At 60.3% G+C, this 26183-nt stretch overlaps 1 protein-coding gene across 2 annotated transcripts; it reads right to left on the reverse strand.

Moving 5' to 3' along the window:
* Positions 1-442: 442 nt before the first annotated feature.
* Positions 443-12140, reverse strand: CARHSP1 (calcium regulated heat stable protein 1). Of its 2 annotated transcripts, none has more exons than XM_055341282.1 (5): positions 12060-12140; positions 6735-6829; positions 4895-5059; positions 4069-4191; positions 443-2230 (listed from the first exon to the last, which is right to left on the reverse strand). In XM_055341282.1, exons 3-5 carry the CDS (start codon positions 5050-5052, stop codon positions 2068-2070), a joined length of 444 nt encoding a protein of 147 aa, XP_055197257.1. In that variant the 5' UTR covers positions 5053-5059; positions 6735-6829; positions 12060-12140; the 3' UTR covers positions 443-2067. The 2 variants fall into 2 exon arrangements, with proteins under 2 accessions (XP_055197257.1, XP_055197258.1); XM_055341283.1 differs by lacking the exon at positions 12060-12140 and adding an exon at positions 8798-8890.
* Between the last annotated feature and the right edge of the window lie 14043 nt (positions 12141-26183).

The raw sequence follows: 26183 nt of genomic DNA on the forward strand, positions 1-26183 counted from the left end.
GGAGACACTGGCTGTGGGGGAACGTTCCCAGCCTGACCCAGAGCAGCCCTGCCCTGCACCTCCCCGCTGCGCTCCTGGACACCCAGACCTCCTGCTGCCAAACTGCCCTTCTCTGGCCTTCTCTGGCCCACCCTGGCCTTCGCCCTCACCGTTCAGGCTCTGCACGTTCCAGTGCAGATGGGGCATCCGTCCACAACTGCCAGAGTAAGTAGCACTTTGTCATCACGAAGCCGGACCCTACAGCTAAGCTGCCCAATGCCTGAGAATGATGATTAAGGGGAAAGGGATGATCCCACTCGCTTATTCACCACCCAAAAAAACCAGCCCGTGGAGCAGAATGACACAGAGATGACTGTGCCTGTGTCCGCCCCCGTTCAGGGAGACGCCCTTACCTGCTGGCTTGAAGCCACGGTCAGCCTCGACCTTCACAAACAACACAGCCTTGCACAAAACACACTTTATTGAGAAAAGGGCAGCTGGTGGGAGGAAAGATGTGCATGGAATCCTGGATGCCATTCCCAGCTCTCTGTCACCAACATCAGACGTCCTCCCAGAGCCTCGAGGAGCTTCTGTAAATGGAGACTCTTGTGTTGGAGCAGGGAGGGGTCTCGCAGAGCCCCAACTGTGTGCCAAGGCCAGGACCAGGCCACGGAGACCTCCAGGGGCCCAGAAGAGGGCAGGGGCACGAGAGGCCAGGAGGAAGCTGACCAACTACTTGCTTCACTGCACAACACACTCATCTGTGTATTTTTTTAAAACTCACTAGTCAGCAAACTAGTTCTACCCTCCAACCCTTTCCAAGGGATGCCGTTCCCAGACCGAAAGACCAGTCCACAGCTGGGACACCTGATGAGGACCTTACCACCTCCCGCCATCCCCTGGCCTGCCCCCGCGTGCAACATCCCCGTCTGCCCCGAAGCCAGCTTTAAAGCTGACAAGTGGATTCTGGACTACACATATTTCAAAAGATTATTACCCAGCTATTTCTATTTTTAAATCACAACTAACACCAAACCACCACAAAGAAACTCCTAAGGATGTGATTTGGGAGAAATATCTACAAAGGTTTGAAATGTCGGCATCGGAGTGCACACAGGGCTGGCTCTGGCTGAGAGCCTTAGTTATGGAAAAAGGAAAGAAAAAAAATTCCAAGCACTTCTTAACACCAGTTTTCAAGAAAACCCCATCACGGAAGGGGCATTTCTCCTCCAACTTTTGAGAGGAACAGCCCTGCCCAGAAGCAAGCTGCTGACTCCCTTCTGGATGAATCTGGACAAAGGTCTGATTTTAAAGAGAGACCCTCCCCCTTCTCGCACCCACCACCTAAAAGACCAGGATGTGAAATCCTCCCGAGTGATGACCACTCCTCCAGAGGGCGGAGGGAGACCAGCTTCTAGGAGAGGAAGCAGCTGAGCAAGGCGGCATGGCCAGGGGGAAGGTTCAGGGCGTGGAGAGAAACTTTTCCCCAGATGCCCAGTAGTGACGCTTCCACTTGCAAAGGCACCAAAGCACCCCTCCCCCACCTCCCGCTCCCTGGCCCCAAGGAGCCAGCTCCCCTGGAAGCAGTAAAGGAGCATCAGGAGAGCCTGGGGCAGGGCCAAGGAGAGGGACCAGGAGGGCGGACCCATGGGTAAGAAAGTCTCCCGGGAAACGGGCAGGGCCCCTGTCAGCCCCCCCTGGGGATGGACTGGACCCGGGGATTCTCAGTCTCCAGTCCAGGGGCGCAGAGGACTCTGTGGGCTGGGGAAGCACTGCCTGACCCCACCCCCTGGGCTGGGGTGGGACCCTCCACTCAGCCACCAGCGGTCGCCCCTCCGTTTTCCATGCTTTTAATGCTTTTCAGATGGTGAGAGGCTGTCGTCATGGTCAGAGGCTGTGCTGGTGGCCGAGAGCACCCCCGGGCCTGCCCCCCCCCCGCCCCTTCCTCCAGGAGATACTTGAAAGGGACCGTGTTCCCCCTTTTGAAGCCCCATCTCAAATAGCAGGTCGGCATCTCCAGTTTGGTCCTGCCTCCTCCTCCCCCCTGTCTCCGGCAAGGCCAGGAGAAAGGGGCGCTTCCGGCATCCCCTAGGAGCTGACGACATGGCCGGACCAGGTCTCGTGCTTGGTGCCCGGGGCTAGATGGGTGATGACCACCTCGACGGCCTGCAGCTTCTCATTCTTGGGAGGGATGGAGCACATCTTATAGGTGACCTCATCGCCTTCCACGGGGACGTACTCCCCTTCCACGCTGCAGGGGTGGGGAGACAGCACTCAGCAGGCAGAAAGGCCCCGCATGCCACACCCAGGATCCCCGCCCCTGCGGGGCAGAGGGCCACCCTTCCAGGGGAACCCTGCCCCCTGCCCTGCCACCAGAGGGAGCCACCATATTTCAGTGGCGACATCACCCCTGGATGTCACCCCTGGCCTCCCCCATCACCCCTGGACTTCACCCCTGGCCTCCCTCACATCACCCCTGGACATCACCCCTGGCCTCCCCGACGTCATCCCTGGATGTCACCTCTGGACGTCACCTCTGGACGTCACCCCTGGCCTCCCTGACACTGAGGCGGAGAGCAGGCTAAGCCTACGCAGGTGCTCACAGTCTCCGTCAAATGTAGGCACCATGGGCCTGGGGACAGAGAGCCTGTCCGGGCCAGAGAGGAAGACGAGAAGGCCATCACATCACAGGTGAGAGCTGGCACGGTCAGTTTCCTGAGCACCTGCGGCACACCCACCCCGGTCCCAGGAGCCCCCGGAAACCCAGATGCGTGCACCTCTGCCCCCCCATCCCCCGGATACTCAGCAAGCCTGCAGGGAGGTCCCTCTGTGCTTACAGCTAGGTCCACGAAGGGTCCAGGGAGATTCCCGAACTTTCTACAGGCACGAGCCACCATCTCGCCCAAGGCCATGTGGTGCCCATCAGGCTGCTCCCCCCACCCAGGGCCCCTCCACGAGGAAACCCCCCTTAGCTCTTGGAACTGGTCTGTCTGGATGAAGAGTCACATAGCAAATGGTGCTCCCCTTTGGTCCCCAGGGAGCTCAGGGATACACCTGCTGCCCACTTCCGGCAGTGGAACCAGACATCCCCGAATCTCCACCTCTGATTGGCTCCCCACCCCCGCGTTTTCCCTACTAACCCATTTTTGCGCAGTGCACCGTGCACATTCTTGTAAACCACTACGCATTCTTTCTGGAAAGACACAAGTACATCCACACAAGCGCTCGTACACACAGCAAATGCACCGTGTTGGCACCTTCCTCGAGTGTGCACCGTAGAAGGGCTGGTGCAGTGCCCGATGTGTAAGAACACGGGGGGGGGGGGGGCCGGGGGGGCTCTGGAAGGGCTCATTCGCCCATCCCAACGTACACCTGTGACAGTCCCCTGTCTGCAAAAATGTGGCTTGTACGTATTGCCTGGCCTGCTGCGTGGGGTAGGGCTCAGGCTGCCACGGACTGAAATGAAAGCTCGGGGGAGGTGGGGGGGGGGTGCGAGAGGCCAAAAAAGGGGCAGGGGTAAGGGGGTGCCAGATTAGGCCCCACACATCTGAGGGCGGGACTGAGGCACAGGCTGCTGGCCGCCTTCCAGCCCCGAGGCCTCGGATGTGCGGGCCCCACCCTGGGCCTCCCAAGGGTTTCCACACAGGAAGGAAGGGCGTCAGGGAGCCAGCGCCAGGGGACGGTCCAGCTCCACACTTCCTTCCTGGAGCACAGGGGTCGCACAGCCCCCGGCCTCACCAAGCAGTCCCCCAGGTGAGCAGACCAGACCCCAGGTCAAACGCAGCTCCCAGGGGCGCCCCCCCACCCCACCCACCCAGGGGTTCTCCACGCTCTCTCCAGCTCGCTCTCTCTACCCCCCAGCACCTGTGCACCTACGCCTGCACGCACAGCCTCCCCCAGCACCTGTGCGCCTACGCCTGCACGCACAGCGTCCCCCAGCACCTGTGCACCTATGCCTGCACGCACAGCATCCCTACACACGCAGTCCCACACCCTCACATGCAGCGCCCACCAAGTCCCGCCCTCCCCCTGCCTCCTCGGGGCCTAGGCAGCACCTGCCCCAAGTCACCCAAACCACCCCTGACTCACTCGGAAATGTGCAGGAAGATGTCGGGGCCGCCATCGGCCGGGGTAATGAAACCGTGGCCCTTGGAGCGACAGAAGCATTTGCAGACTCCTTTGTAGACAGGACCTTGAGAAGCCCGCACCGTCCTGACAGAGATGGGCAGAGTGAGATGGGGGGACCACCACCAGCCCTCCAAAACAGCCACCCTCTTTTCTGGGGCCCACCCAGCTCATCCCTGAACACTCCCCCAAAAAGCTGTGCCCCAGCCCATAGCCAAGGCCACAATGTACAGCCATGCAGGTTGTGCACTGCACAACTCTGGGAGCCATTCACACAAACTCTAATACAAGTGATCCTGATGACCCTGGCAAATTTTCTCAGGCCTGTTTTTCCATCTGGACAGGGGGTTAGACCAAAAGCTCTCTGAGCATCCCTCAGAGGATTAGTCGTTAATTAACTGCTCCTAGGGCCCGAGATCTGGATCCGCCAGGCATCGTGCACGTCCTCTGCAGCTCTACGGCCAACCTGCTACTGTCCCCATTTTGCAGGTCAGGAAGTTAAGGTCCCACAAAGGAAGAGGCTTGTGTATGGTTAAAACCCAACAATTTAAGATCCCACTGGTTTCCTGTGTGTCACTACCGCGGCCTGGGGCAGGCTCAAGGGCCCGGGGCAGTGCCCCGCAGAGTTTACAGGGTGCCTTCCCAATCTCACCATCGCTCCTTCCACCCAACCTGTCTCCCCGTGCGACAGATGGGACCACTGAGGCACAGCGGTGGCCAGACACAATGGCTCTGGCTCTGGTCAGCTGACCCATCTCAGGAAGTTCTCCCACGCTAGCTCGAGACTCACGCTGAGAAGGTCCTGGTCCGGCGGGTGGGCAGTGGGCTCGGGACCACGTTGCCCCGAAGAGGGGATGGTGACCGATCTCGGGCCTGGTGGGTGTCCAGTAGCCCGACTGAAGTCTGGTGGGTGGGGGGCTGTGGCGGCGGAGGCGGCTCAGATGACATGGCTAACCTAGGGGGAGACGGGGGGCTCTCAGGGGCTAACGCCTTGCCAGGAGGGCCTCAGGGACACCTCCACCTGACACCCATTGCTCTGGGCTGGGGAGTGCAGGCGCCAGGCTGGCCTGGCTCCTGCAGCAACCGTGGACCCCCCTGTGCCACTGGCCTGCCGGGAAATGCCCGCCTGCCCGGTGACAGGGACACCATCTGTCCCCTCTACGTCCCCAGCGCACAGCATAGACCCTGGCCCGCTCGGGGCTCTTGGTACCCGCGAAGCGGAAGGAGGGAGGCAGGGCAGGCTTGAGCGGCAGCCACCAAGTCACCCTCCAGCCACTCACCACCTGACCCGTGCAGGGCCGGGGTGCAGGGGGGGCAGAGGGAACGGCTCGCGGGGTCCCTCCAAGAAACCCCGGACCCAGCCGGGGGGCCACTGGCCCCAGGTCCATGCCCAGGGGCTGCCACGAGCCTGCACCAGGACAGTGAGCCTGAGGGACCCAAGGCGGCGGGCGCCACCGGCTGCTGGGGACTCCAGTTCTCTGGGTGACCCCCCCCATGCATCAGGTGGGGGTGGGGGCACAGGGGGCTCCACAGCTGCTCCCTGCTCTGGCAGCCTCGCCAACAGCAGGACGTGGCCCCGCAATGAACACGTGATCACCAGGGTAGCTGCTCCCGCTGGGCCTTGGCTCCAGCTCCCAGGAAAAGGCCCAGCGCAGGAGCCGGGGGGCCGGCGTAAGGCCCTATCCTCTTTGGGACCAACTCCCCACCTGCAAAGTGGGGAGGTGAGTGCGCGCCTCAGCCCACATGGGGACCCTGGGGGCAGCCCTGGGCTCACCCTCGGCCCGTGCGGGGACCCCAGCCCTGGGCTCACCCTCAGCCCTGCACAGGGACCCGGGGACAGCCCTAGGCTCACCATCAGGCCCGTGTGGGTGTGGGGACCCAGGGACAGCCCCACGCAGGGACCCGGGGACAGCCCTGGGCTCACCCTGGGCCCACGTGGAGCAAGGGGCACCACAGGCAGCCCTGCCAGTTCTGGGCCGACCGTGGGGTTTTCAAATCTAAAACAGGGGTTTGGGACCCCCAGGTGGCTCAGGGCATGACCCCAGGGTCCTGGGATCGAGTCCTGCATCAGGCTCCCCGCACGCAGCCTGCTTCTCCCTCTGCCCATGTCTCTGCGTCCCATGAATACATAAAATCTTAAAAACCGATGCAGCTCTCTCAGACCCGGCCTTGCAGCTGCTCTTGGAAGCCACCTGAAGCTCTGACGACCCTGAGCGCCGTCTGCCACCCGGTTCCGTCACCTGGAGCGACCCCCCACCCCTGCCCCGGGGCCCCCCACTCCCCCGTCTGGCCCTGGGTCTGTCCTGCTAGGAAGAGAAGGGGCCGCGGGCCCTCCAACGCCAGGGACACAGCTACCTCCCGACCCTTCTCTCCGCTGCAGCCGTGGCCAGGGAGGACCAGGGAGCCCCCACCTCACAAAGAGCCCGGCCGCGGGTGGGGGCCAGGCCTCCAGCGTGACCCAGCAGCGCAGGTCATAGAGTCCTGGAATGTTCTGATGCTCGGGGTTCCGCGGGGGCCCCCACTGGGGCCGTCCACACCCTCCGGGCCATCCTCGGCAGCTGGGCACGCCTGGCCTCACGCCACCCGTGACACCGAAACCACATAACACACGCTAAGCCCTCAGCCTATACCTGGCACACGGAGCAGCAACTGTCCTCGTAAGGTCACTCCGCAACAGGTGGCTGGTGGCGGGCCCCGCTCACGGCACGAGACACACGGCACGAATCTGGAACCAGGGAATAAACAGCCAAATAAGTAAATAAATACAATCGTCACGGGTCCCCCAAAGGGCCGGTAAGAAACAAGAGGTGGAGGGTGACGGACAGGAGAGGCTGGTCCAGTGGGGCACACGCTGGGCCCCGAACGGTGAGAATCCACCGTTTCAAAACCAGGGAGGCTCTTCCAGGGAGGGGCACAGCCTGTGCAAAGACCCTGGGGTCGGAAGGGCCCGGGTGTGGCTGCGGGCCGGCGAGGCGGCAGTGTGGCAGGGCCCAGGGACGGGACACCAGCATGGGCACCATCAGCATCGTGTGCGCCCGCAGTCTCCATGCCCGTCTGGCCATCTGTCGGTCCCATGCCCCTTACCATGCCCACCTTCCCCTGAATCAATGGAACAGGCCCAAACTGGGGGCTCCCTTCTCTCCAGCCCAGCATCCCTGAATCCCCAAGTGCGTCCAACCCTCAGAGGTGCCAAAGGAGCCCCCGGCCTCGGGGCTGGGCCACCTGAGGGCAGCCCAGGGTCCCTCTGAGTCCAGCCCTGGGGCTGGCGGACAGCGGGGTTCCCATTGGAACCAGGGGCGTCGGCTGGCGGCCACCGGGCACTCCGCATCCGGCGGGGGAAGGCGACCGCCGCGCTCCCCGGGCACTGCCAGAAACTGGGGCATGGAGGCCACCACCAGCTGGGGTGGGGGGACACGGGGAGGCCCTGGGACACCTCAGCCCATCTGAGGGGAGGGAAGGGCAGCTGGGGCAGCTGGGCAGGCCTGGCCGGGGGCCACCCCGCCCCCCAGGGGCCGCAGGGGACAGACGTGAATGGCCTCTGTGTGGGGGAGGCCGGGGCAGAGTCCAGCTGTAAGGAAAACAGCTGGGGGAGGGGGCAGCCTGTCACCCGGAGCCAACCCCGCAGCTGCTGCCTCCCTCCCCTACCTCCCCGCCCTCTGCCCTGTGCAGGCGGGGAGGGGCCTGCAGAGGGCCCCCCACCCCCCCCAGATAGGGAGAGGCCTGCAGAGGGTCCCCCACCCTACCCACAGATGAGGAGGGGCCTACAGAGGGCCCCCACCCCCCCAGACTCCCACCCACCCCACAGACAGGGAGAGGGTTACAGAGGGCCCCCTACCACCCCCCAGATAGGGAGAGGCCTGCAGAGGGCCCCCCACCCCCCCAGATAGGGAGAGGCCTGCAGAGGGCCCCCCCACCCTACCCACTAGACTACAGAGGGAGAGGGCTACAGAGGGCCCCCACCCCCGAAGGGAGGGCAGAGGCCCCCACCCCCAGATGGGGAGGGCTGCAGAGGGCCCCCCACCCCCCACAGATCGGGGAGAGGGCTACAGAGGGCCCCCAACAGCCCCCAGATGGGGAGAGGGCCCCCCACCCCCCCACAGATCGGGAGAGGGCTACAGAGGGCTCCCACCCCCCCAGATGGGGAGGGGCCTGCAGAGGGCCACCCACCCACCCCACAGACAGGGAGAGGATTACAGAGGGCCCCCTACCACCCCCAGGTGGGGAGAGGGCCCCCCACCCCCCCAGATGGGGAAGGGCCTACAGAGGGCCCCCCATCCCACCCCTAAGAGACCAACTCCCAACAACTGCTCTCCCAGGTGGCCAGACTCGAGGAGGCAAGGCCCACCCTCTGGGACACGCCCCCCCCCCAGGGAACACAGGTTCCTGAAGCCCAGAACCCACCTGGACCCAGTGTCCCCAGTGTCCCCAGTGCCCCAGACGGCGCCCACCCCGCGTGGGCCTGTCACTGGCTGTGTGAGGCCAGGTGGGGCCGCGTCTGTCCCACAGGCACACAGGGCCCCCCCGATTGGCCACCAGCTCGGCCACCCGAGGCCCCTGATGGCTGCACCCTGTCCCACGTGGGCCCTGTGCGCACAGGAAGCGGACCCGCAGTCAGCAAACCCCTGCCCTCAGGAGCTCAGGCCTGGGCTGGACACCCCCAAGCTCAGTGTCCTGGAGCCAGCACCTCACCCACCTCCGCTCGTTTGACCCCACTTCACTGATGGGAATACTGAGGCGCGAAGGGTCCAGTCACCTGGCTCCCCCAGCCGGCAGGGACCTGGGGAGGCTGCACAGAACTGGGGAAACAGTCCAGAGAAAAAGCAAGGGGGAGAGGGAACGTGGGTGAGCAGCTGCATTTCCAAAGCAGGGCTCTGAGCAGGGGTTGGGGGGGTGCGGGGGGCAGGCTCCCTTCCCTCACTCAGCTCCCACCCCAGGTTGTACCCGGAGCCCAGGGCCAGGGCAGGGGGACCCAGGTCTAGAGTGTGGGAGCCAGGAAACCACCCCCACCCTGCTGCCCTGGGGGAGGGGTGTGTCCGCAGGGCCTCCTGGGAGAGGGGGAGGTGGGGGCCTCAACCCAAAATAGCCTGCGAAATTTTCCACAGGCCACTGGTCCTCCCATCAGGGTCTCAGAGTCCAGCCAGGCACCAGGCTCTGGCCCTCCCAACCCCTCCTCTCAGCCCGCCCACGTATCTGGGGACTCCGGACACCCCTGCGGACCCCGTTAGCCCCCACCTCCTGCCCTGAGAACCCACCAACCATATCAAGGAGCAATCAGTCTCCAGCCAGGAGACTGGGAGTCTCCACCCCAGGGAGGGGAGCCCACCCCAGGGAGGGGAGCCTACCCCAGGGAGGGGAGCCTTGGCAGGGTTCTCAGTCATTGACACTTTAGTGAGAAAAAGTTTGCCCTTTACTTCCCAAGGCTCCATTCTGGGTAGCTCTCACACCTCTCCTGGAGGGCAGGCAGATGGGGGGTTGGGGGAGCTAGGGGAACAAGAAGTGGGGTTCAATCACATTGGGTGCTTGGCAAGGCCAGTCCACTCCAAGCCTAGGCTGGAAACTGGGGATGTCTGGGCTTTGCGTGGGTTTCTGGCTGGGGAAAGCCTGGGCTGGGCATCGTGTGGGGGCACTTCCCAGCTGTAGGGCCAGGCCACTGTTGGTGGCACATGGGGATGGCTCCCAAGGGGCCCACACAAGAGGTGGCGGGGCGCCGGAGAGCCCCCCCCACCCCGCAGTCGGGAAAGGGGACAACAGTGAGGCTGCGCTCCTCATTCACCCGATGTCCAGCGCCCACCACCCACCGACTTCCGTGTCAGGCTCTACGCTGGGCATTCACTCTAGATTCATCCCTAGGTGGTTTACAGGTGGGGAAACTAAGGCACAGAGAGGGACTCACACTTTAGTGTCCCCTCGAGTCTGTGCTGATGGTGGGAAGCTGCACATCTGATTCCGAAGGACGGGAATGGGATTGTGTGCCTCTAAGGCGCCGCCACCAGGAGGGAGGGAGGGAGGGAGGGAGGGAGGGAGCAGCTGCTGCTGGGCCCTGGTCCCCGTCCCTGATCCCCGGACACCCAGTGGCACCAGAGTGGGCTGGGTGCGACCTGCCCACGTCCACAGCCAGCGGGTGGCAGGGCCGGGGCTGGAACCCCGAGTGAGAGGGTGGAAGGAAAATGGGGGGGGGGACACAGAAGTGAGGCTCTGCATGAGTCACCAAGTTACCCCAGAGCACCCGGGATTCCTCCTTTGTAAACTGAGGCTGAGACTCGCTGCCTGCCTCACCACCTCCCGCCCAGCTGGGCCCCAGCCTGGCACAAGGGAGGGCTGGCGGCCACGGCCACGGGACTGCGGGGTCCCAGGAAGCGAGAGGCCCCAGGAGGGGACCCGAGGCGGCCACCTCCCCCTCCATTGTTCAGGAGAGGCCGGAGGGGAGGCCGGGGAGGGGCAGGGGAGGGGCTCGGAGGGCAAGCGCCAGCCACCGTCCGGAGCAGCACAACAAGGGGGGGGTCAGATGAGGCCGAGCCCAGCCAGGAAGTGCCCCCCCAGCCCCCCCGGAGTGCCGGGTGGAGGCCGGAAACCTCTGGGCTCCCACGTGGCCTCTGGACGCCCCCTTCTGCCCCCTGCACCCCACCCCCCACCCCCGCCGGCTAGGATCAGCCCCTCGGACAGAGAAGGTCCCCCAGCACCAGCCCCTGCCCTGCCCGCCCGGAGCCAGCAGCCGGCCTGCACCCCATCACCCCCAGGTCACACACCCCTAAGCGCACCCCTGCCTCCATCCCCCGGGGCTTGGGCGGCTTCAGGCCCGGGCTGGGCTCCCGCTCCCCCCATGACCCCGTCCGTGCCAGCGACCTCCGCGCTGCACGCCTGTTTCCTCATTTGTCACCCAGGACAGTAGTGCAGCTCCCAGGCCCCCGGACGCCAGGCAGACGGCGCCGGCTACAAAGGGCCCGGCGCCGAGGGTGGAACTGTCCGGCATGGGGCGATCCAGGATAATCCCTGCCATTGCTGTCCTTGCTGATGGGACACAAACCAAAAGCCCTGACTTGGTCACTTTGCGGGACAAAGAAACACGGCTCCCCTCCCCGAGGGAACCCACCCTCCGTGGTGACCCGGGGCGAGGGGAGGCTGCGTGGGGTCTGAAAACGGTCCCTCCTGGGGGTGGGGAGGGGTCATTCCTGGCAGAGGCACCTGCCGGTGCAAAGGCCCAGGGGCAGGAAGGAGGCTGCGGGCGGGGAAGATAACAGAAAGCCCTGTGCACAAGTTTGGGGCTCAGGCAGCCCGCGGACGGTTTAAAGGCGGCGGGTGATCTGAACCGGTTGTTTTCACGCGTTGCCTCTGGCTTCGGAGCGGCGAGGGCTGGGCGGGGGGGGGGGGGGGGGGGACAGGGCTGGGGGCGCAGACACAGAAAGACCAAAAAAAGGCAAGTAAATCCACGACAGCCGCCAACGTTTCTCCCGGGACTGGGCGAGCCTGCTGCTTTTATTCTCTCTCGCCCCGTAGCGACAGGAGTTGCAGCACGAGTGTGCAAGTGGGGAAACTGAGGCTCCTATGCGGCAGGGAGGCACGTCCAGCGACGGGAACGGGGGCCCTGGCTGGGCTCGGCGGATCCCCGCACCCCAGACACACATCCCCTCCGGCCCCAGAGAAGAAAAAGAAAAAACAAGAAAAAGAAAAACCAAACAGCCTTGCATTTCGGGCCTGCAGACGGGGTCGCCGGCGGGGCGCGGGGCAAGTGGCTGCTCCGCCCAGGCCCCCTGCACGCGCCGCCCCCACGGCGCCCCCGCCCGCGCGCCGCCCCCACGGCGCCCCAGGTCCCGCGCGGGAGGGGCCCGCGGCGGCCTAGAGACCCTGCCCGGAGCCCCCCGCCTGCACCCGGGGCCGAGGCCCAGTCCCGGCGGCTCCCGCCGCCCCGGGGCGCGCACCCCGCCACCCCCCCGAGGGCGCCCCGAGAAGCTGCCTACCCGCGCCCCGCGCCCCGCGGCGACCCGCTCGCTCCGCCAGCTGCTCGGCGCCGACTGCGCGGGCGGAGGGGCCTGGGGGCGTGGTCGGGGCGTGGTCGGGGCGTGGTCGGGTCTGGGCCACGCCCCCGCGAGCTCCCGGCCAATGGGGCTGCGGGGCGGACAGCCGGCGGGGGGGCGGGGCGGGGCGCGCGGGGGCAGCCCGACCCGAGCTTTGTGTCCGCGCGCGGGCCGCGGGGCTGGCGGGGGAGCGAGCGCGCACGGTCCCCCCCCGCCCGCTGCAGCCGGAGTCCGGAAGGCCCGGGGCACCGGGCACAGGGAACCTGGAGCAGGAACGAGAGCAGGTGGGGGGAGCGGCTTCCACCTGGGCGCCCGCCTTCAGCTCAGGGCGTGATCCCGGGGTCTCGGGATCGAGCCCCGCATGGAGTGGAGCCTGCTTCTCCCCCGCTGCCTCTCTCTCCCTGTGTGTCTCTCAGGAATAAATAAATAAAATCTTAAAGGAGGGAAAAAAAAGAGGGAAAGCTATTGATTTGTTCTGTTTTATTCTTAACGTGCACCCCCCTCCTAGAGTACTGGAGTCCCCTGTCTTATGCAGGCAAAGGACAAGACTCTCAGCTTCCAGGATAGGAAACTGAGGCACAGAGAGAGGTGACGGTCACCCCCCCCCACCCGCCGCCACCTGGTCACACTGAGTCGCAGCACGGGAGGGTGGGGGAGCCCCTAAAAGGGAGCCCAGCCCTGGAAGGAGGCTCCGGTTGGTGGAAGTGGGGAGGAATCCCGTCGCTGTCCTGGCACTAGGAGAGGAGGTGGCACTCCGGTGCCTGCCTCTCAGGCTCTCCCTCCCTTGCCCACAAAGAAGAGACCACTGGGGACGTCGCAAGAAGACAGCTGTCCCCCAGCCAGGAGGAGGGGCCTCCACCAGGACACGAATTGCTGGCACCTTCATCTGGAACTTTCCATTGGCCAGAGCTGTGAGAGGTCGGTTTCTGTTGCATGTGCCACCCAGCGTGTGCGGTGTTCGGCCTTCCTCTTCCTTCGCCACAACTAGCCATGGGCTCGGAGAATTTCACACCCAAATTTGGTGCAATTCTGGTCTTCAGTTATTTGCTGCGTGTGTTGTCCGCCCCCAGGCTCTGTTTGGGGTGCGGAGAGCATCCAGAAGCAAAAAGTGCTCACCCAGTACCCACCCAGGAGGAGTCACCTCCCGGTGAGACAGCAGGTGAGACAGCAGGCCAGGGGGGTGAATAAGGAGGGCCAGCTGGGGGTGCTGGATAAGCCTCTGTGGCTCAGCGAGTGCCCTGCCCTCGGCCCTGTCAGATAAGATAGGTCCCAGGGAGGTGTTCTCTCTCCCAAATTGTCACGGCGTGAGCCTCCTGCAGCCCGAGACATCAGGCCACCATCTGATGACACTGGCCCAGTGGCCAGACTTGAGCCAGCTGCCCATGAGGAGATCCAGCCTAACTTTTCTGATAACGACCAATCACCTATCCAGTCACATGACAAATATTTATCGCACATGTGCCCTGTTCCAAGCCCTGGGCTACACAAAACTCATGTGGGTCCTGTCCCCACCCCCAGAGAGGCACAGTCTAATAGGGGAAGCAGATGTTAAACCAGTCATCACAATGTCAAATAAAATCCAGCAGTACCCACAGCAGGGACAGTCGTCGGGCTGGAGAAGCCAGGAGAGGCTTCTCTGGAAAGTGCTGGCTGACCTGAGATCTTCTGGAAGATCAAGAACTAAACAAAGGAAAGGACATTCCTGAGGAAGGTTAGAGCAAGTGCAAAGGCCCTGAGGCAGAGTGCCGTAGGGCTGGACTCAGAGAGAGAGAGAGAGAAAAGGAGTGTGAGGTGAGGGGGCAGGAGCCAGAGTGGGCTAACTTGATGTGTCTTAATTAAGGAGCTTCATTTTGTAGAGGGATGGCAGCAGGTGGGGTCTAAAAGCAGAGATGAGGGGCACCTGGGTGGCTCAGTGGTGGAGCATCTGCCTTCGGCTCAGGGCGTGATCCCAGGGTCCTGGGATCGAGTCCCACATCGGGCTCCTCACAGGGAGCCTGCTTCTCCCTCTGCCTCTGTCTCTGCCTCCCTCTCTCTCTCTCTCATGAATAAATAAATAAACTCTTAAAAAATAAATGAATGGATAAGTCATTTTTTTAAATTTTTATTTTTATTTTAATTTATGATAGTCACAGAGACAGAGAGGCAGAGACACAGGCAGAGGGAGAAGCAGGCTCCATGCATCGGGAGCCCGACGTGGGATTCGATCCCGGGTCTCCAGGATTGCGCCCTGGGCCAAAGGCAGGCGCCAAACCGCTGCGCCACCCAGGGATCCCCTGAATGGATAAGTCAATAAATAAATAAAAGCAGGGGTGGGGTGAAGGGAATCCCTGGGTGGCACAGCGGTTCAGCTCCTGCCTTTGGCCCAGGGCTTTATCCTAGAGTCCCAGGATCGAGTCCCACGTCAGGCTCCCTGCATGGAGCCTGCTTCTCCCTCTGCCTGTGTCTCTACCTCTCTCTCTCTCTCTCTCCCCCTCTTTATGTCTATCATGAATAAATAATAAATAAAATCTTAAAAAAAAAAGCAGGGGTGGAGACTCCCCCCACCCCAGAGTTTAACTCCACCCACCTGCCCCCCCTCCGTCCCTTCCCACCACGACTAGGGCCTCCACCGTCTCACCAGGAGCAGCCCCCTCCCATGGCTTGTGCTTCCCCCTAGTATGCTCACGTGTGTTTTCTGTGCAGCAGCCCGAGTGAGCCTTCAAAAGCAGAAATCCAACTGCTACTAAAGAAAAAATTGCTTATGACGTTTGTTAAACACGGTGAGACGCACTTTTGTCAGGACCGCGGTGAAGGGTGCAGGGGCCACTGCCATGGGGTTCTGCGGTAAGGGAGAGGGACTCAGCCCCGCTCCGCGCACGTGGCCGGGACACGTTGGGGGGGGGGGCGGATTTAGGACAAGCTGGAGATGGGGAGGCGGCTAGGAGGGCCCCCCCCGGGGGCAGGGGGTGGAATGTGGCTGAGTGGCCCCTGCAGGATCCTTGCAGAACCAGGTCTGGGCAATCAGGCCTTCCATGGGAGGTGGCAGGGGATGAGAAGCTTGGGCAGATCCCCGGGGCTGGGAATTCTGGCTAAACCAGCCTGACGGGATTCTTGCCAAAACTAGACTCCATGGAAAGGATCAGAAGCTCAAGTCCGGCCTAGTAGGGCAGAGGGTGCAGAGGGACGTAAGTGAGGTCTGGTTGGGGAGAGAATCTTGTCACCATGCCCCTCCCCTGCTCAAGACACTTCAGTCACTCCCTATTGCTCTTTATTTTATTTTTTTTACGATTTTATTTATTTATTCATGAGAGACACAGAGAGAGGCAGAGACACAGGCAGAGGGAGAAGTGGGCTCCTGCGTGGAGCCGAACATGGAACTCGATCCCGGGACCCCGGATCACGCCCGGAGCTGAAGGCAGACATCAACCGCTGAGCCACCCAGGCGCCCCCCTATTGCTCTTAAATGCAAGCCAGACTCTGCTGTGACACCTCAGATTGACTCCTCATAAGAAAATGCCAGCAAGGGTACCCAGGTGGCTCAGTTCTGAAGCATCTGTTTCTCCCTCTGCCTGTGTCTCTGCATCTCTCTGTGTCTCTCATGAATGAATAAATAAAATTAGGAAAAAAAAACAAAAAACACCTGTGCTCCAGAGAGGGCCCCGAGGAGGAGCCCAGGCCGGCCTCCAGCCTCCCTCGTGGGGCCCTGGGTCCCGGCGACCGACCAGATCTAAGCCGGCTCCCCCGTGGCCTTGCAGTGTGGCCTTGGGCTGCAGGACACAGGGTAGGACAGGAGTCCTCAGCCCCCAGGGCAGCCCCTGAAGGGCAGCGGGGAGGAGGGGGGGCGCACAGCTCTGGCAGAAGAGGCAGCCGCAACAGTGCAGGCTGGTGCTGCCCCCTGGTGGCTGTGGCCTCGATGGGGGGCTGCTGAGGGCACCCCGTCAGCTCTCTCATAGCTTCCCCCTCAGGGCACCTCAGTGCACAGGCCGCAGCCTGGGTCTCAACCCTTGGGAGCGGGGACCACCGTCCCCCCAGAATCCCCAGACAAGGGGGCTGTCCCCACCCCACGAGGTATAGCCTCAGCTCTATACAAGGACCCTGTTTGCTGGGGCAGGGGATCCAGGGGATTTTAGGCCAGTGGAGTGCAGGGGGGGGCGGGGGCGATGAGTGGAGCGTGCAGCCCGTTCCTTCCTTCCTTCCTTTACTGTCTCTCCGTCACTCATTCGCACGTCCAACCTATGTTAACTGAGCACCTTCTGCATGCCTGGCGCTGGGGGGTACAGCAAGGTCAAATCTCAGACACCGACACATACAGAGGTGTGGACAGGCTCCCGAGGACGTGCCCCCAACCCTGCCGTGGAATGGAGAAGAAGCGATGGTGAGCTGTCACCAAGTGGTGGCAAAAGGGCCCAGCCATGCGGGCAGGAACATGGAACTGGAAGTTTCAAGACTGTGGGTCGGGGGAGCCACAGGCATTGATTGCTAAGAGAGCGAAAGCAAGAGAGAGAGAGAGAGACTGAGATCAGAGGGACAGCTGGGGGGGGTGGCTGGAGCCGGGCCCCCACCTGAGAGGTGGTGTCCATGAAGACAACACCTTCGTGGGAATTAAGCAAGGGCTTCCTCCAGACGCCCCTTTTTCCCCATCAGCTGAGAAGCAGTTGCAACAATGCACAGATCTGCCCCGCCCGCGATGTGCGAGGCACCTGCTAGGCCAGCCCCCCAACTGCCCTGTGCGCAGACGCCCCTCCCCCCAACCCTTGGCCGGCGGCACCTCCACTTACCACACCTCGCAGCTGGTGTCCTGGGCCCCGCTGATGCCTCAGAGGAAGCTGGTCTCCCCAGGGAGGGAGCTGGGCGCCCAGGGCACGTGGAACCTCCCCCCATTCCCAGCTGGAGCTCCTCCCCCCGGGGGATGACTGCAACCAGCAGGTGGCACTGCGGGAGCCCGGGGAAAGCCCGAGGACAGCCCGGGGACCTTATAGATGCGTATATATTAATAAAGCAGGTGCTACCCGAGCATCTCTCTCTATCTCTCTCTAGGTTCCATAAGCTGGACAGTAGCGACGGTCCCAATTCTCCCTCCCTCCCAATGATGTCACGTAGCTTTTGGCATCCCCATCCCGGGAGGGTGACCTGGGCCCTGCTACCTTTCTAGAAATGGGGGTGATGCAAGCTCACCCACAGCCACTGGCTTTAAATGCCCACAGTTCCAGCAAGCAGCAGAAACCCAGTGGTCTGGGGCAGCCCCGGTGGCGCAGCGGTTTGGCGCCGCTTGCAGCCTGGGGCGTGATCCTGGAGACCCTGGATCGAGTCCCACATCGGGCTCTCTGCATGGAGCCTGCTTCTCCCTCTGCCTGTGTCTCTGCCTCTCATTCTCTCTCTGTGTCTCTATAAATAAATAAACAAAATCTTAAGAAAGAAAGAAAGAAAGAAAGAAAGAAAGAAAGAAAGAAAGAAAGAAAAGAAAGAAAGAAAAAGAAAGAAAGATACCAGTGGTCTGTATCTGCCCCAGTTCCAAAGTCCCGCACAAGGAAATCGGGTTGGCCTAAGCCAGGTCGGGCTTCCACCCGCTTCAACCAGCCAGGCCCTGGGGTGGCAGGAAGGGCTCTCGCTGCCCGTTCCTGGGGGAGGGCAGGGGGCTCAGAGACGTGAGCGTGTGGCTCAAGCATAATCCTGCCCATAAATATCACAGCGCGGTGCTGCGTCATGTAAATAAGTCTGCCCTGGGGGACCCGGGGTGGCTCGGTCTGTGAGGCGACTGCCTGGCTCAGGTCATGATCCAGGGTCCTGGGACCGAGTCCCTCATGCATTGGGCTCCCTGCTCAGCGGGGGCTCTGCTTCTCCCTCTCCCTCCGCCTCTGACCCTGCGCGTGCTCTCTCAAATAAATAATAAATAAAATCATAAAAAATAAATAAGTCTACTCTGTATTGTTCTGCTACCGAATTTCTTGGCATGCATTCACTGGTTTTTATTGGCTTTCCACCTTTAGAAATGTCTTTTTTTTTCCTTTTAATCTAATTACTTTTTGCTCTCCCCCTTCCCAATTTTATTGTAACAAAAAATGCGCAAGCGTACAGAAAAGTTGAAATAATTGTGAAGACCCCCATGCCCACCCATCACCTCCATCCTGGTCGACATTTTGCAAGCTTTTCTATTTTTTTCACAGATGTATCCATCTAATAATCCGTCAACCCTTCTTACCTTTCAATGAATTTTTTTTTAAGATTTTAATTATTTAGGGCAGCCGGGGGGGCTTAGCACTTTAGTGCTGCCTTCAGCCCAGGGCACGATCCTGGAGACCTGGGATCGAGTCCCACGTCAGGCTCCCTGCATGGAGCCTGCTTCTCCCTCTGCCTGTGTCTCTGTGACACATACAGAGAGAGGCAGAGACACAGGCAGAGGGAGAAGCAGGCTCCATGCAGGGAGCCCGATTGGGACTCGATCCCGGGACCCTGGGATCAGGCCCCGGGCTGAAGGCAGATGCTCAACCACTGAGCCCCCCTTTCGATGAATTTAAAAGTGAGCTACAGGTACCAATACACTGCACTCCTGAACACTGCAGCTTACATACATCATTAACTAGAACTCAATATGCATCTGCAGCTCTTGAGAACATTGATGATGAAAGACACAGCTCTGACTGCACCATTCTGTGGGTTTGGACAAGGGCACAGACCTGTGCTATGTCAGCCCCTATCAAGGTATGGGAGCCCTCCACTGCCCCATGGTTCCCTCATGCCTTTTTTTTTTAAGATTGTATTTATTTATTCATAAGAGATACACAGAGAGAGGCAGAGACACAGGCAGAGGGAGAAACAGGCTCCATGCAGGGAGCCTGATGTGGGACTCGATCCCAGGACCCCAGGATCACACCTTGGGCCGAAGGCAGACACTCGGCCGCTGAGCCACCCAGGCATCCCCTCCCTCATGCCTTTTCTGTTGATAAATCCACAGCCCAGTTGTCAAGCCCTGATCTGATGGCTTCTATAACTTTTGTCTTATCAAGAAGTCCATATAACAAGGATCGTACAGTACGCACTCAGATGCAAGGCGTCTTTCACACAGCATAATGCATCTGTGATTCATTTCTGTGGTTGCGTGAATGATGTCTTTTCATTGGTGAGTCATAGTCGAGCACGCGAATATATACCACAGTGTGTGTATCTGTTCCCTTGTTTGTGGGCACCAGAGCGGTGTCCAGTTTGGGGCTTGTGGGAGGGGCAAAGCAAGAGAATCCTTTTTTTTTTTTTTTAAGGATTTTATTTATTTATTCATGAGAGACACAGAGAGAGGCAGAGACACAGGCAGAGGGAGAAGCAGGCTCCATGTGGGGAGCCCAGTGGGGGACTGGGTCCCCGGAATGAGATCACGACCTGAGCTGAAGGCAGACGCTCAACCACTGAGTCACTCAGGTGTCCCAAGAGAGAGAATCTTAGGCCCCGACACTGGGCTCAATCTCACGACCCTGAGATCATGACCTGAGCCAAGGTGCAGGCTTAACTGACTAAGCCATCGAGTCGCCCAGTTTGGGGCTATTTTAAATAAAGCTACTCTGAGCATTGGTGTATATCTTTTGTGTGTGTGGATTTGTCTCCCTTCTCCTGAGCTCACACCTACGCATGATATATCTGGGTCATCGGATAGGTTTAGGTTGTTTTTGCAAGAAACTTCCAGATTTCGTATGCTCCCACTGATGACAGACGATGAGAGTTTGGGGTGCTTGACATCCCTGTCACCACCTTCATGTCAGTCTTTGAACATTTTTAACAATCCAGGTGTGCAAGCTCCAAGAGTTTGGAAAAATGAATACACTTATGTAGTCATGATAGAATCCTTCCATCATTTTATTTTATTTAAGATTTTATTTATTTATTCATAAGAGACCCATAGAGAGAGGCAGAGACACAGGCAGGATCGAGTGGGACTCGATCCTGGGTTTACAGGGTCAGCCCTGGGCTGAAGGCGGCGCTAAACCACTGAGTCACACGGGGTGCCCAGAGTTGGCTTGTGATCTCTCTCTCTCTCTTTCTCTCAAATAAATCAACATCTTTAGAAATAAAATAAAAAAATAAGAATGTAACCAGTAGGGCAGCCCTGGTGGCGCAGCGGTTTGACGCCGTCTGTGGCCTGGGGTGTGATCCTGACGAACTGGGATCGGGTCCCGCATCGGGCTCCCTGAATGGAGCCTGCTTCTCCCCCTGCCTGTGTCTCTGCCTCTTTGTGTCTCTCGTGAATAAATAAAATCTTAAAAAAACAAAAAGAATGTAACCAGTAGCACCTATGGTTTTTACATTTCCTAGGTGGCTAGTGATGCTGAACACCCTCTTGTGTGTGTGTGTGTGTGTGTGTGTGTGTGTGTGTGTGTATCGGCCACAGCCACGTTCTCTTTTGTGAAGAGTCTGTTTGGGTCTTTTGTCCACTTGTAATATCGCATTTTTTAAATTGTTCAGTTGGGAGTTCTTTTATATTCTGGACGCCTGCGCCGCAAGTATCGTCTTCCTGCGTGTGGCTAAGCTCTTTGTCTTCCCCCACCTCGTCTTTGGGAGAGCAGGTGCTTTGATGATGCCGTCTTTCAAGTTTTTCTTTTTATGGCCTGTGCTTTGTGTCCCTTGGAAAAAAATCTTGATATTCAGCCACGTTTGTTTGTTTTCCGTTACTTTCCGTTGCTCGGCGTTGCTTTTTTCTTCTGTGCGTGCTTCCTTTTAAATTAGTAAAAGCCGTGATATGGTTCCAAAGTCAAACCTATAAAGCGAGGCGTAGAGAGAGAGAACCTGCTTTCCGCCTCATCTCCCCCAACGTCAGCCTTTAGCTCTTAAAAAAATCATTCCTTGATTTCGTCTTGATTATATATATCCCTCCCCATCTCCTTACACACACATGCGCACACTTACACACTAACTCTATACGTATATATGTGTGTGTGGTTATACAGGTATAGTTATACACAACTTCTTGGGTTTTTAGCAATATATTCTAGAGAAACTGCACCATAGTAATTCGTGAAATTTGTCCTCTTTTCAATCTTTTTCTCTTCTTTCCTTCTTTCCCTCCCTCCCTTCCTTTTTTTCTTTCTTTCTTTCTTTCTTTTTTTTTTTAGATTTTATTTATTCACAAGAGACACAAAGAGGCAGAGACACAGGCAGGGGGAGAAGCAGGCTCCCTGCAGAGAGGAGCCCAATGCGAGACTCGATCCCGGGACCCCGGGATCATGCCCTGAGCCAAAGGGAGACGCTCAACCGCTGAGCCCCCCAGGGGCCCTCTTCCTTTATTTTGGATAGCTGCAGAGGAGCCAGGCACAGACACTCGGGTTCCTTCGAGACTTTTTTGTTGCATCAAACAGCCTTGTGTCAACGTCCTTTGGTATTTTTGCTGGTCTGTCGTTGGGATGGGTCCCTGGAGCAGTATTGCTAGATCCAAGGTTCCCACATCTCTAAGTGAGCTGCACATCCCCAGATCCCCGTTCTGGGTCCTATGAGGAGGCCCATCTCCCCGCCAGACTCGCCGGTAGGTTTCGGTCTGGGCCATCTGAGAGCCGAGCAGGGTTGTTTGGGACACTCCCCCCAATATATATATATATAATATATATATATCTTCCCTATAGAATTCCAAGTAATTTAAGTATATATATATATATATATTTTAAGATTTTATTTATGCATGAGAGACAGAGAAAGAGAGAGGCAGAGACACAGGCAGAGGGAGAAGCAGGCTCCATGCAAGGAGCCTGACGTGGAACTCGGTCCCGGGTCTACAGAATCAGGCCCTGGGCCGAAGGCAGGCGCCAAACTGCTGAGCCACCCAGGGATCCCCTCCCCCCAATATTTTATGGCAACACGAGAAGTCGCAGAGTTTACTGTCTGAGCACACAGCCCTCACTTTGTGCCCTTGTTGGCACCAATCCTGGCTTTGTCCTTACTGGCCGTGACCCTCGCCAAAGCCCCGGGCACAGAGGCCGCCCCCTACCAGGGACAGTGTCTCTCGGGGCTACTCCGGCCAATCACCGCCTCGCAGGCACCACGGTGGCATCGACCATTCGCTGTACCTGGCTCGCGTCTCACAATCTCCCAACAATCCTCTAGCGCAGCAGCCGGGACCCCCACTTGACAGCTGAGGAGGCCAGGGGGTGCAGGGCTGGAGAGTTAGCACCTTGCCCAAACTCAGTTCAGCGGGCAAGAGGGGCCGTCAGACATGCGGGGAGACGTGCGTGAACCGGTGCACCTGCGTGTGCTGCATGGGCACGTGCATACGGAGCGCGGGTCCCTTTCTCAGCCACAGGACGCGACCAGCCACACGGCTGGGTGTCTGCCTACGTCCCTGGAAGCAGAAGTCCCGGCTGTGGTCAGATTCCCCCATCCTGCAGGCCCCGGGTGGCACCCCGACCCACACTGCCGTCGGTAACCGAGGGCTGGTTTCAGGGGGTCCGGGGAGGGCGGTGGGGCGGGGAGCAGAGCCACCTCCACAGGGTCTTCCGGCTCGGCCTGCAGGGAGAGGAGACACAGAGCTCACCCCTCGCCCGGTGACGCCCCACATCACAATGGCTGTTCCACCCCAGCCAGGCCTAGGAAGAGGCGCCAGGGGGGCCCCCACTCTGGTGCAAGGGCAACCAGGCGGCGCCATGGGGACCCCTCGGGACAAGCGCTCGGCCACTCTGGGCTCGGAACCCGACGCCGCCCGGATACCGCTGCTGGAACAAAGGTCACCCGGAGCACCCCGGTGGAACTATCCCCAGGGTGAGATGTCTCCCCATCCTGGGCCCAAGGTGACCTGGGGGCCCACGGGAAGCAGGAGAGGATGGGTCCCCTTGCCCGGTGGGGGCTGAATCCAGTCCTCCTGGTGTCACATCGCATGGTCCTCTGCCAGCCTGGGGACCCTGTGACTCGAAGGAGACAAAATAGGGTTTCCAGCAGCCCGTGCCCTCTCTTAGGGTGTTAACAAGGAGTCAAAGAAGAAGACTAATGACTCCCTTGTTTCAGGTACAGGCTGCCCCTCAGGTCTCCTGCCCACCCCGGGGCCAGACACAACCTAGACTGGCTGGGGTGGGGGGGCGCGGGGGGCCTGGCCCTCCCGAGGAGATCTTGGCCAAGTCGCCCATTGGATCCAGCCATCTCTTTGGATCCAATTTCTTTTTTTAAAAGATTCTATTTATTTATTCATGAGAGACACAGAGGCAGACACAGAGGCAGAGGGACAAGCAGGCTCCCTGCGGGGACCCCGATGTAGGACTTGATCCCGGGACCCCAGATCACACCCTGGGCTGAAGGCAGATGCTCAACCGCTGAGCCCCTCAGGCGCCCCTGGATCCATTTTCTGTCTGGAGAATGGTTTGAGAGGATTAGGAGGTGGTTGGTGCAGGGCTGGCCGCTAACTCAGCCGCGAGGCCAGGTGACAGGTTACTTCCTCCCTGGCCTTCACTTTGCTCACCTGTGAAATGGGTACAAAAGTCAGCCTCAGACGGGAATGCTGGGGACACAGGCCGGCTATGACATCTCCTGTCCCCAGGAGTCTAGGCCGTGTGGGAGAAAGTGGGGAGGGGCTTTCTGTCCCCCGGCTGCTCCCAGTGTGGGAAGAGGCACTGGGTGGTGGGGGTCTGCAGCAGCCTCTTCAAGCCACGAGGCCCCTCCCCCGGGAGAGGCAGGTCCCCATGCAGAGGGTCCGCGTGGTTTCCCGTAGAGACCCCATGAGCCCCACCCATGGACCAGAGGGTCATGTCGACGACGGGGTTCCCACCCTGCCTGCCCCAGACTGCACCCTGGGTGTCCGGATTCTGGAATCCCCTGTCCAAACAGCTTCGCACCTGAGGGCTCAGCCCCGGGAGCTGCAGCCGGCGGGCTGTCGACATGGTTGCGAGAGGCCCCTGGGGGGGCAGGAGGGACCCACGGCCGGGAGGGATGTGGGCAGGCCTGGGCCCGGACGGCCCCTCCCGGGAGGCGCGTGGACCCCGCCGTCTTGGAGCCGTCCTGACCAGGGGCAGGGGCCTCACACGCAGGGCCGCCCCGCACGTCCTCAACTTCCATACCTGCTGGCTGACCTCGGCTGACCCTCGCTGAGCCGGGTCTGCACCTGTGCACCACTGGAACCCTGCTGCCGCCTTCCTCACGGGGCTTTTGGCAAGAGTCCGTGCAGCGAGGTCGTGTCAAATGTGTAGCAGAGTTTGGCACGGAACAAGTGCTCCGTATTCTATATTTTTTAAATTTTATTTATTCATGAGAGACACACACACACACACGGAGAGGCAGAGACACAGGCAGAGGGAGAAGCAGGCTCCCTGCTGGGAGCCCGACGCGGGACTCGATCCCAGGACCCCGGGATCACGCCCTGGGCCAAGGGCAGGTGTTAAACCACTGAGCCACCCGGGGATCCCCGTATTTTTTTTTTAATTTTTTTAAAGATTTTATTTATTTATTCATGATAGACATAGAGAGAGAGAGAGAGAGAGAGAGAGAGAGAGAGAGAGAGAGAGAGAGAGGCAGAGACACAGGCAGAGGGAGAAGCAGGCTCCATGCACCGGGAGCCCGATGTGGGATTCGATCCCGGGTCTCCAGGATCGTGCCCTGGGCCAAAGGCAGGCGCCAAACCGCTGCGCCACCCAGGGATCCCCCTGTATTTTTTTTTTAAGAGAGATGATGGCCCCATGCGCTGCTTACATCCTCAACTTCCTGGCAGCACCTCCAGGATCTTATATCCGAGTCTGTGAGGACACATCTGGAGCCAGAAACGCCGGGTTCACACCTCAGCTCGGCGGCCACCGGCCCTCATTCCTCCAGGCCTCGCCTTGCTGTAAAGTCGGGGTCACCGCGAGGCCGCCGCCTTGTCAGCACCCTGGGGTCTGAGCAAGTCTCCTTCCTCTCTCCCCAAGGGCCTCCTCCTCCTCCTGGTCCTCGGCCTCTAGGTGCTCCGAGTCCTCCCCCGTTGTACATCCAAAGCCCCCAGGCCTTTCACCCCGGTGAGTGCCTCCCCCGGCTGATTCTGCCCCCGCAGCGCCTCCCCTGAGAGCCCTTCTCTGCTGAGCCCCCCAAGCTGCGTGACCCCCACCGCCGGCCATGCCTCCTCCTCCCCGACGTGAAATTGGCGGCACAGGGGCCTGGTCCCGGGTGGGCGCTCAGGCAAGGCTTCTGGGGCAAAGTCCTGGTGAAACCCCCTTCCCTACCCTACCAGGCGCTCCTGCAGCCCCCACCCAGGGTGGGCGAGCCAGGGAGCCCGGAGCGGGCACAGGTCCCCGGGCGGGGCCACCCATGCTAGGTGCACAGGTGCCCAGAGGCCCGTCGGGGTTCCAAATCCCGCCCCCCCCCTCACCGCTGACCCCTGGGAAGGCTGGCTAGCTTCCTTCCTTGCTTTCCTTTTTTTTTTTTTTAAAGATTTTATTTATTTATTTGTGAGAGACCCAGAGAGAGAGGCAAAGACACAGGCAGAGGGAGAAGCAGGCTCCATGCAGGGAGCCCGATGCGGGACTCGATCCTGGGACTCGAGATCACACCCTGAGCCAAAGGCAGACACTTAACCTACTGAGCCACCCGCTTTTTTTTTTTAAAGTTTTATTTATGTACTTACTTACTTACCTACCTGAGCGGGACGGCTTTCTTAACCAGCTCAGCCCCTACCAGAGCCCCCCTTCTCTGCACACCCCACGACTGCAGAAACGGCCGCAATGTTTAAATAGCTAAACGTCCATTTTTTTGGCCTCTCTGTATGAATGGGAGAGGGAGACACAAGGATGCCGACAGGTAGGATCTAGGTTTTGTCGCTTCCCCCACCACGCTTCACCGAGGTTGTCAGAGCTTTCCATCAGGGGCGGGGACTCGAGGACACACTGGCTGACGTCACAGACACCCCGGCACGGGGGTGGATTGAGCACGCTACCCCGGGGGGGGGCTCACTGAATCGTAGGAGCCCCCGGGGGAACCCAGAGAGGCTCCACATCCCCCAGGTGACCCCTGGCCGGGGAGACAAGGTGGAGGGAGGTCCGAGGGCCAGTGGCTGCGGGGGCGGGGGGGGGTGACAGGACAGCATGAAGGGAGGTGGAGCCGAGTGGGCAGGGGGCTGGGGTCTGAGCTACCCCCCCCCCGCCCCCAGGGCTCAGCAGCTTGCCTAGG

This window comes from Nyctereutes procyonoides, unplaced genomic scaffold (assembly GCF_905146905.1).
Source record: "Nyctereutes procyonoides isolate TBG_1078 unplaced genomic scaffold, NYPRO_anot_genome, whole genome shotgun sequence".
Taxonomy (NCBI): domain Eukaryota; kingdom Metazoa; phylum Chordata; class Mammalia; order Carnivora; family Canidae; genus Nyctereutes; species Nyctereutes procyonoides.

What these genes read in the sequence shown, in the direction of transcription:
- CARHSP1 (XM_055341282.1), bottom strand. Translation starts at nt 5,052, where the DNA reads ATGTCATCTGAGCCGCCTCCGCCGCCACAGCCCCCCACCCACCAGACT. An exon ending in CGGACCAGGACCTTCTCAGC is followed by an intron (nt 4,192 to 4,894) that starts GTGAGTCTCGAG and finishes CATCTCTGTCAG; the next exon opens with GACGGTGCGGGCTTCTCAAG. An exon ending in ATCTTCCTGCACATTTCCGA is followed by an intron (nt 2,231 to 4,068) that starts GTGAGTCAGGGG and finishes CCACCCCTGCAG; the next exon opens with CGTGGAAGGGGAGTACGTCC.